The sequence below is a fragment of the Sparus aurata genome, chromosome 8 (assembly GCF_900880675.1).
Source record: "Sparus aurata chromosome 8, fSpaAur1.1, whole genome shotgun sequence".
Taxonomy (NCBI): Eukaryota; Metazoa; Chordata; class Actinopteri; order Spariformes; family Sparidae; genus Sparus; species Sparus aurata.
In genome coordinates, this window is record NC_044194.1 from 16,106,571 (window position 1) to 16,116,680 (window position 10,110).

The following is a 10,110-nucleotide window of genomic DNA, read 5'->3' on the forward strand; positions in this document are numbered from 1 at the left end:
TTTTATTTATTTATTTATTTGTGGTATATGATGGTAAAAGCTACCTAGCAGCAAATTAGCTCCACCTTTACCAGCTGCGACATTGCTGCTAATACTTTTGTACCTCTACTTAAGTAAAATATTTATTATTATTTTGAATGCAGGTATGTAGCAGAGTATTTCTACACTGTTTTAGGTATTTATGCTTAAGTAAAATATCTACTTTTTCTAAACCTAATGGTTGTTGTTGTTATTTGTTGTAGGATGTGAAACCAGGTGACACTGGTAACAAGCGTGGCATGTGGGAAACCAAGAAGGTCTCTACACCTGCCAAGGTAGAACACACACCTCTAATGTTAGGGGACAATTTAACAATTTAAATGATTCATGGTGACATGTTCCTGTTCTTTGTTTCATTCAGTCGACCAAATAGACAGGTGAATGAGGTAATTTGCAGATCTGCGGCAACAACCCCTCAGTGCATGTGATTGATCTTTGAGATGTTTACACTGGTTTCATGCTGTTTTAACACACATATGATTGGGGGGAGTTTTGCCAGTTTGACCAGTTTCCAGCCATTCAGGCTACTTTTCTTTAATTGGGCATGAAAAAATGTTTTTAAGACGGTAGTGATGATTTAAGCTACTTTTGGGCATTTTTCCCCCCAAAAATGTGGCTATATTTCATAAATCTGTCCTTCATCTCATCTAAGTATAGACTAAGGATAAGATTGACAGGACAGTGAGATCAGTTGGCTTAACTTGACACACACTGACTGATAACTGATTTCAGTTTATTAAAAACAGTCCAATATGGCAACACTGTTGGTATTGTTTGTTTCTAGGTTCAGTCAATTCAGAAGGCAAGAAATGGAATTTAATCAAAATGTGTTCACCGGCATTTAGCTAGGGACTGTACAGAGATTACTAAGGTAATTGAGGCAGAAAAAAGATGGACATTATCTATTAATTTATTTTTGCTGAAGGGTGGGTATTCTAAATATTAGGGGGAACCAAGGAGTGTCTTTTAATTTCATTAACATTTCAGATTTATTAAATTTCATTCTTTCTGTGTGAGATTTCTTGCAAAAGAAAATAAAACTACAATTATCTTATTAAATTAGAGTTACATTTAAACAGACAGCAACTCAACAGATCATGGAAATAGTGTTCAGCAAAATGCACATGACCCCATTCTTGTCACTATTTTAACACTTGGTGCTTTCTTGGTCTTTCTGCACATATAGTTTTTAATAGTAAACTAAATGTACCAAATTGTTCTCTAAGTACAACAAATGAGCCATAGAACAAATAAACAACATGATGTTTGTTAAAATTGAATGAAACCTTCTGAGTTGCCTGAAGTGAAATCACAGATTTTGATATGTTGTAGAAGATGACTGTCATTGCTGTGGATTGTGTTTTTACCCTCCCTCCACCCTCTGACACATAGAATTTAATATACACTATACATAATGCATATGCTATCATTAGTTCCCACACTGACTTTGGGTACAGAAATAGCAGGCTATTATTTGGCTCTGATGTGGTTTTTTATTTTGAAGGTGTATCACTTTCATATATGAATGTGATCTATATTGTGGTCCAGGACGTTTTGGTTGCACCTTGCACATGATTTTCATGCCATGACAGTAGCTGCATTACAGTGAGGATATTATGGCTGAGTGCATGTGGCTACATTTGAATGCTGTGATGTACTTTCTAAGTCCAGGGGTGCTTTTAAAAGATCTTTTGATAGATACAGGATTTCTTAGAGAGAGAGAGAGACAAAATAGCATATCTCATAACTGTGGGAATGTTGTTGAATACTGTACATCCTTCCCTAAGAGTCTGAGTAAATTTTTCTTGCATGTTTTATAAGGTATGTCAGTGTATCACTCTCACTCCCACATCTCTTGGTCTAAGATATAGGCTATACACAGATTAAATGTATCATCCCCATTAGCTTCAATGTAGCAAAGACTATTCATCTTGTGGTCCACATACCCCAAAACTCAAAATTATCCCAGAATAATTAGATAAATGCTTTAAATTATATGACATGATTATTAGGTAATATTAAATATGATGTTTTTTTTTCTTTCTCCTTTCTTTGATTTACCTATTTTGTGTATTCTTTTTTTACAGGTGGCATTCGGAGGGAGGGGCAAGTTTGCCACTAATGGTAAGTTTCTTGAGTCACTGTAAATAGTGCCTAAATGTAACTAGTACTTGTAATGAAGAACAATCCCATAGGTTCTGTACTTGACTATTTTCTATTTACCTAGCTAACTTCAACCAAATATCAAGATCCATGCATTATTCCCTGAGAAATTAACAAAGATGTAAAAAAACAAAAAAACACTGTGTCTTGCCATTTTAAAGAAACACAAATTCCAATATACATACTGATCTGCACCAAAAGGTAATGGGGTCTTTTCTGGGCCAAGACCCATCCTCCATCCAAGTTTTGTGGAAATCTATTGTTTAGTTTTCCTGTAATACTGCTGGCAAACCAACCTACCAACCAACCAACCAAAAAATAGCACATGGGTGGGGATAATAATAATCGAATAATGATAACAATTAATAATAAAATACTTAAAGGAGCCATTCTGTTCTATTACAAGTACATTTACTGTTGATACTGTAAATAAATAGAAAAAAGGCTTACTTTCATGTATGTATGCTAAATATGAAGCTACCACCAGGAGATGATTAGCTTAGCTTAGCATTAAGAGTGCAAACAAAGTAAAACAACCAGCCTGGGCACTTTTTTGTGTGTTACAGTTGACACAAGGGACCCAAACAGGAAGCAGAAAAACAGTGGGAAAACAGACAAAAACAGGAAGTGGGAAATGAAAAAACATGACCCATGAAGATATAAACTATAAAACAAAACAGGAAATGAACAAACCAGTCACCCAAACCATGACATCCTAGTAATCAAATCCACCTTCCACTACCTATAAAGTAAAAAAAAACCAAAACAGTGCATTGTTAACCACTGCTAAGCTAGGCAAGGAGACTTCTGGCTCCATCCACATATTGAATGGACAGATATGAGATTGGAATCCTTCCTCCGAATAAGCTTATGCCCATAACAGTATCTTTCTGTTGAAGTTTTTCTTAATTTAGTCTATTAAATTACTTTAATACTTCCTCCATTTCTGACTGTAACTGTGCACATACTACATGTTCGATCAGTCCTGGGGGAGGCAGAGTTTAGAAGTGTGTCTGTCCTTCAAAACATTTACTGGACAAGTGTGGGGGGTGGGGGGTCAGGGCATGATGATTTATAGCCGCCACTGTGGACTCGTAACCACCACAACTCACCCGCCTTCCTTTGTGCCAGACTAGCCACTCACTGTAAATCAAATCGGCTGAGATTTTTGGGCATGGTTTCAGCTCTGTGGCACTGTGGTCTATTTAAAAAAAGCCCTCACCCTGACCTTGTTTCCCAGTATAAAGAACCTTCCAGACTCCTGGGATGGCTGTCGTGTCTTTGCTGTGCACTGTTCACCCAGTGCCACCTTGGCTGTCCAATGCCAAGCAGGGTGTCGGCGAGCTGTTAGGCATACCAGAGTGCAGCTGCTTGATTGTCACATTACAACCGACTGCTGAGGAGGATTACTAACCATTTAAGCAGCAAATCGGGCTCGATCACCGGGCTTATTCACTCAGTGCTGATGATAAAGACCCAACATGTCTGAAGGGATGGTTTAAATGTGTGTTAATCCTGCAAAAACACATTAAACATTCACTGATGAGAGTGTAGTTAAGCTGTCTTTCCTCTTCGTGCTCATAGGACACATTTCTTCTGACATCGAGCTCCCGAGTCTTGAGCCAGAGCATGAACAATAGGAATGGAAAAGTGTTTGTCGAGTGTCAGCTTCGACCCTAAATAGCGGCCCTCGTTTGCAACCTCCCCGCTTCTTAATCAGAAATAGACGCCGAGGAATGAAGTAAAGGGCAGACAACAAAGTTACGGCTTTCAATCACACAGAGAAGCGACCGCAGGAAGCTGACTCTGATTGTACAAACACCCAGAATGTACACGAAGACGTATGGATTGTAAAAGCTTTGATTAACAGCCTTGAGACTGATACTCGTTTCACACCTAATAAACTTTAGGCATGAAGTCTGAAATGACAGATACATTGTCTACTAGATCTTTAATGTCTGTCTCTCTCTCTCCATTAGCAGGCGCAAGACCCTAACCATTGACCTCCCTATTTAAATCAAGCCTTACCTGACCAAACACAAGGTTCTGCTACTGTACGTGCATCCATTTCCTGTCAACATACCTGTATTTCACACATGAAGCTCACACCCGAATGAGGAGACAACGAGGGACCAGGATGAGTAACTTTTGCGCTGTCCCTAAATCCCTAAATATGTCAGACCTAGTAAGGGTTTTCAGGACACCGTATCACATGTTATAGGCTTTACAGACGATGGATTGTGTGGTATCTATCTGTTCAGTCCTTACCGACGGCTGTCCAGATGGTGAAATGTTATACTGCTTTCTAGCCACGCTGACTTGCCTGCTCTTCTTGTAGTGTTTTCATGTCATTTGTGTCGCACTCATACAAACTCACTGCTTTTAGGAATGATAGTCACTGTTTTGACTCAATGTGGTAAACGAGGCTGATCAATGTTGAACTCACGGCTCACTTTAGAATTGTTTAAGTGTACTGCCATGATGTTGGGTGTTTAACACGCACACAATTGAGTCATTTAAGAAGACCTTATCACTTGCTTTTTATAAAGGTTTATGAATAGTAACGTAATGACTATATTTATGGCAAATAAGTCACCAATGAGAGCAGGTTTTGGGTTACAGTTGGATACGCTGGCATGAAACTTGGTTCACTTTTTCAGCCAGTGGCTCAAAATTTCACATATCCAGTGAAGTATCTCTACATTCGCCTATCTAAACTGGGTAGATTTAGACAGCCCTTTACAAAGACATTAATAATTCCCAAAGCCTGAAGCCCCCTTACTTTGACTGAGTCTTCCACTGACCTTTCATCTAATGTTCCTGTGGTTTTAAATTAAATGATGAATCATAATGTCTTTGGTGATCTCCTAACCTTTCATTAAACGCCATCATCAGTGAAATTTGTGGTAAATACCTGCAGAATAACTTTTTTTCAGTCTTGCTTGTAGGTGATATTGAACCATCACTATTATATTGAGACTGTTTTATAACCAGTTCAAAGTTTTTTTTAGTGCCTTTTAATCAGACTGTTTGACCACTTACCTCGAAGGAAAGTTTTGCAGGACATTAACTTATCAATATTTAAAACTGCAATGTGGATGTATTATTACAAAAATCGACACTTTATTAATGACTTATTAGCTTTTATAAATGCAGACTTATTAGAAAATGATTCCCACTAGTTACACAGTTTTTAAATCCCTTGTAAAGGTTTCCTCATTATAAAATGGTCCGCAGAAATCCACCACCTCAAGCCAGAAGATAATACCAGTGGCAATTTTGGCCCTGAAATATAATACAGCCTGCAAGCAGATCAACATTTCCGTCAACAACACCTGTTGTTGTTGTTGTTGTTGTTGTTGTTATTACCTTTTTGACCCTTGGCAGTTGAAAAATCACATCATCGTGCACCAAGAAAATCTATGCAATACACGCGCAACAGCTATTCAGTGACCAAATGAAGTAGCAGGTAGCAGTCTCGCTTATCTATCATCAATTTACACGCCACTCGCTTTGTAGTTTGCTCGCCTTGCAGTAGAAATAAGGGTTTATACGCACTCTGTTTTAGCGATGCCTGTAATGAAATTGTACCCTGGTGTTCCTGTCAGTCAGCAGAGCACGTGAGTTGAGTCCTGCCAACATGCATTTTTTTAGGCTTTCAGTATTGTTATGGTGCATCGCTCTGTTTGAATGTTTGAAATTATTGTTGTTGCTCCAGCAATAAAAAAAAAGCAAAAAAAAGCATTCTGTTGTTTTATTTTTTAGCGACTGGAAGGAAATGTCACTTCATGTCCTTCTTAACTGCTGGTGAAAATATGGAGTGTTGAAACTTGAGTGGGTGGTGAAAGCTTGAATGGATCTATGAAATTTTTACCACAGCAGGAATGTACCTGCAGAATGTGTGAGTGTGTTTAAATATGTGTGTGTGTGTGTGTGTGTGTGTGAGACAGAGGTCCAGCTGTCTAACAATAGACCGACCAGCCATAGGGTGCTGCAGTCACATGAGTAAGAAGGGCTGGACTATGTATCCTTGATGCCCAACCTGTTGGTGAACTTCAAGGAGCTGAAGTCTGTCGCTCGTCTCTGAGCTCCCTCTGTCTGGCTCACAGGTAAGGACTCTCTCATGTCAGTGCTGCTGCTGTAAATTAAAGCCTTTGTTAGTCATAAATCTTGAAAATAACTGCTGCCTGAAAAAATCTTGCCTGTCACGTGATGAAAAGAGTTATTCTCATATTTGAATTATGTTTGGTGCTAATATCTTTAAATCCCTGTTTCCACAAAGCTCTCCGCTGCTCTAAATAAATGTGACTGAACTGCATCATACTGCTGTTAATGCATACATAATGTATTCAATTACATTAAACATACTCTGCTTTGACTTAAAATACATGAAATATTAGTGGAGAAGCAACCCCAGATGGATTGTAGTTAAATCCATTCTCTTATACACTTCAAGTGTGATGTATTTTTTATCTGGATTATTTCCATTTTGTGCTTCTCAGCATGTCCTTCACGTCAGACATTAAACAGATAATTATAGTGGCTCTGGCACAAAATGAATACAATATTTGTAATAACCTGAGGTGGAAGAAACTAAGAACATTTACTCAAACACTGTTCTGAAGTCCAAATTTGTATTTTGCATTTTATGCAACTTTAGACATCTTCTCTACAGTCCACAGGGAAATATATATTGCAAATATATATAACTTCAACTAAGCTAAGAGTGTTTTATTGTCATATTGCTAATATTACTCCAGTCAACAATCAAAATACTTTTTCCACTACTGCCACAGATATTTCGGTCTGTGCCGACACTCACTGTAAACTGTGTGAACTGATGCCATCTCATGCTCTGCTATGCTGTTTAATGATCAGATATATTTGCCGGTCTAAAAATAGGCTAATAGGGATCCATTTTGCAGAGCTCATCCATAACAAAATGTCTGACACCGAAGAAGTCTTGGAGGAGGAAGTTCAGTATGTATTTCCATTTTAAGCCTTTGGCATTTTCATTTGATGATTTATTTTCCAAATTATTCATTTATTTTATTCTGTTTTTCATCACTGCTGTTCTTCTGAAGGGATGGAGAAGGTGAGAAAACTCCATCAGCCCATATGCTCACACACTGAACTTAATCATATAATGAAATATATAATTCCCAAATGTTTTACTAATCATTTTTGTCCTGGGAGAAGCCTTTAATTTTTTTCCTTTTCTTCTTTTACATTTCACTTCCTACTCATTCATTTCATGATGGCAACTCTTCCCTTTTCCTTGCCCCAGACGAGTCAAAACCCAAGCCGAAGTAAGTGTCTCAGCTCCTCTTTAGTTAAGCAGTTTTAAAACACAACAAAACACGGATTTTACAATAATAAACTGTTCACTGTCACAGGTTTATGACAAATATCAGCGCGCCAAAGATTCCTGATGGAGAAAAAGTGGATTTTGATGTGAGTTGACCTCACTAAATGATCATTTGGCTCGTATTTGGCAAACAAAAGCTGAATTCTAATAGTATCTGACCCTGATTTGGTTTTCTGATGGCAGGACATCCATAGGAAGCGTCAGGAGAAGGATCTGTCTGAGCTGCAGTCTCTGATTGAAGCTCACTTTATCCAGAGGAAGAAAGAGGAAGAGGAGCTCATCGCCCTTGTCAACCGAATCGTGAGTGTGTCTAATCGAAGGGGAGTCGTGTTTGTTTCTGTCTGGTCGAAAATCACCCCGACTCTGTGCGTCTCTTCTACAGGAGAAACGTCGTGCTGAGAGGGCAGAGCAACAAAGGGTCCGGACAGAGAGAGAGAAAGAGAGGCAGGCCAGACTTGCGGTATGGTCTCAGAGTGCATTAACTCCTCACTTCATACCAGACAACATGAAGACATCAGTTTCTCTTCTAAATGACTGACCTGTGCTGCATACAGGAGGAAAAGGAACGGAAGGAGCAGGAGGAGCAACGTAAGAAGTACGATGACGATGCCAAGAAGAAGAAGGCCCTCTCAAACATGACCCAGCAGTACAGTGCTGGACAAAAGGTCATTCAACTCCTTATAGCTTTCAGTGTGTTTATGTGAATCAAAGCATACAGGGGATGGAAAAAGTACTTGAAACTCATCACACTCCCTGTGCCCTTAAAGAGGTTGAGTTAGGGTCGAGAGAAGTGAATTTATCCATTTATACCATGACAATCAATGTGACAGGATCTGACAAGTGTCCGCATCAAATACAACGTCCATCCACTCAGTAGTTCACCAAAGTTGTGCACAGCTAAAATAAAAAAATGAATGAGGGAAAGTTTCTCTGTTGTTCTAACTACAGTAGTCATGTTAGTTTGTATTTCCTTCCATTCATCCAGTTGTAGAAAAGGAGGAATTCAAAACATGTACCTGACGGTTTCAGACGCCTGAAAATTCTGCAACTTTTGAAATGCATCTTCTGTTTCTGACCGACACAGAGTGAGAGCAGAAAAGGAGGCAAGAAACAGACCGAGAGGGAGAAGAAGAAGAAGATCTTGGCCGACCGCAGGAAGGCTCTAAATGTTGATCACCTGAATGAGGACAAACTCAAGTATGACAACGCTTTGCAAGGGTTTCACGTCGATTGTGAACGCTTGTCTCAAAGATTTCATTATGACCTGTGTTTGTTTTGTGTGTAGGGAGAAGGCGAGCGAGCTGTGGCAGTGGCTGATGGGACTTGAGGCTGAGAAGTTTGACCTCAGTGAGAAACTTAAAAGACAGAAGTACGATGTAAGTCATCCAGCGCGCAGCCGGAATCTCCACAATAATGTTCCAACATTTAATGTTCTTTTATTTATTTCACAGGATCACATATATTGCTTTAGAACTTACATCCACATCTGGCAGACATAATGATATACTGCATCAGACCAGAAAGTAAAGGTCAAACTCTATACAGAGCTAAATATGTTGATACTGTGCAGCATGTTCAGTATATGGAGGCTTTTCTAGTACACAGGGAACTTTTAGCAGCCTCTACTGGACACGTCAGGTATTTTGTTCTTTAAAAGGCTCATAAGGGTGCATCTGTCCTTTCAGATCAACCAGCTTCTTGCCCGAGTCCAGGACCACCAGAGGTAAATACACAAACCCCTATTTTTTAATATCCTTTTTAGATGTCGTACAAATCCACACTGAATGTAACACTGAACTTCTGTAAGACCATTCTATTCCAAATAATTTTTCAGTTTCTCACACAAGATCAGAGTACTATCTCTGAGGCCAATCATTCTCCATCCACCTGAATCACTAGAGCTGTCACTTAATTTAAATGTCCTTTTAAGTTTGAAGTCATGTCTGGCGTCTGGCACATTGTAGTTTCGAAACTAAAATGGAAAGAAACTGTACTTTTATTTGACATTAAGGACTCAAATCCTGCACTGTAATATTACAAATTTGATTCAAGCTAAATGTATGTTGTCAGGAATGATGCTCCAGAATATGCCGAAATCTCTAGAGGTGTTTGTGTGCCTTTGTGTACCATCATAACACCAAGAAGCGGCTAAAAAGCTCACAATTTTCACTGTTTATTCATTGATTTGCTGCAAACAAACGACCTCCACTTGTGCTAAACTCACTCTCTGCTGTGCTCTCTTCCTGCGCTCTTTCAGCGCCAAAGGACGCGGCAAAGGCAAAATGGCTGGTCGGCTGAGGTAAAAGAGCAGCAAAACTGGGACGAGGCACTGATTGGCCCACGGGTCTATCGTATGTGTTTTCATTGTTCTGTTGTGTTGGGTTACATGTCAATTACCATGATATCAAAACAATAAATGCGTCATTACATCCTCTCTGCGGTCTCTCTGCAAACCGTGCAGGATGTCCATTTCTGTGTAATTAAAGATATAATATGTTACATTTCTGCATTAAAATGTCTAACAGTGATTCAACCTCTGT

At 39.0% G+C, this 10,110-nt stretch overlaps 2 protein-coding genes across 6 annotated transcripts in view; both read left to right on the plus strand.

The window, feature by feature from the left end:
* The window catches only part of cald1b (caldesmon 1b), a 29,495-nt gene extending 23,552 nt beyond the window's left edge, over positions 1 to 5,943 (plus strand). For 3 of the 5 annotated variants that reach the window (XM_030426974.1, XM_030426973.1, XM_030426975.1), the window contains exons 15-17: positions 243 to 314; positions 2,127 to 2,163; positions 4,182 to 5,943. In XM_030426974.1, coding sequence (XP_030282834.1) covers positions 243 to 314; positions 2,127 to 2,163; positions 4,182 to 4,198 — 126 coding nt within the window. In that variant the 3' untranslated portion in view covers positions 4,199 to 5,943. Of the gene's footprint in view, positions 1 to 242; positions 315 to 400; positions 426 to 2,126; positions 2,164 to 4,181 lie in introns of those variants that run through there. The other 2 variants (XR_003984989.1, XR_003984990.1) reach the window with 2 other exon arrangements.
* Positions 5,944 to 6,170: 227 nt separating this feature from the next.
* tnnt2d (troponin T2d, cardiac) lies at positions 6,171 to 10,098 on the plus strand. The gene is made up of 12 exons (XM_030425935.1): positions 6,171 to 6,311; positions 7,128 to 7,182; positions 7,287 to 7,297; positions 7,490 to 7,511; positions 7,599 to 7,656; positions 7,754 to 7,870; positions 7,953 to 8,030; positions 8,125 to 8,235; positions 8,655 to 8,767; positions 8,856 to 8,946; positions 9,256 to 9,293; positions 9,828 to 10,098. The coding sequence occupies exons 2-12, from the start codon at positions 7,145 to 7,147 to the stop codon at positions 9,871 to 9,873; spliced, it is 723 nt and encodes a 240-aa protein (XP_030281795.1). The 5' UTR covers positions 6,171 to 6,311; positions 7,128 to 7,144; the 3' UTR covers positions 9,874 to 10,098.
* Positions 10,099 to 10,110: the final 12 nt, after the last annotated feature.

Coding starts and splice junctions, on each gene's coding strand:
- tnnt2d (XM_030425935.1), top strand. CDS start 7,145: ATGTCTGACACCGAAGAAGTCTTGGAGGAGGAAGTTCA. Junction 8,947..9,255: donor TTAAAAGACAGAAGTACGAT/GTAAGTCATCCA, acceptor CTGTCCTTTCAG/ATCAACCAGCTTCTTGCCCG. Junction 9,294..9,827: donor CGAGTCCAGGACCACCAGAG/GTAAATACACAA, acceptor GCGCTCTTTCAG/CGCCAAAGGACGCGGCAAAG.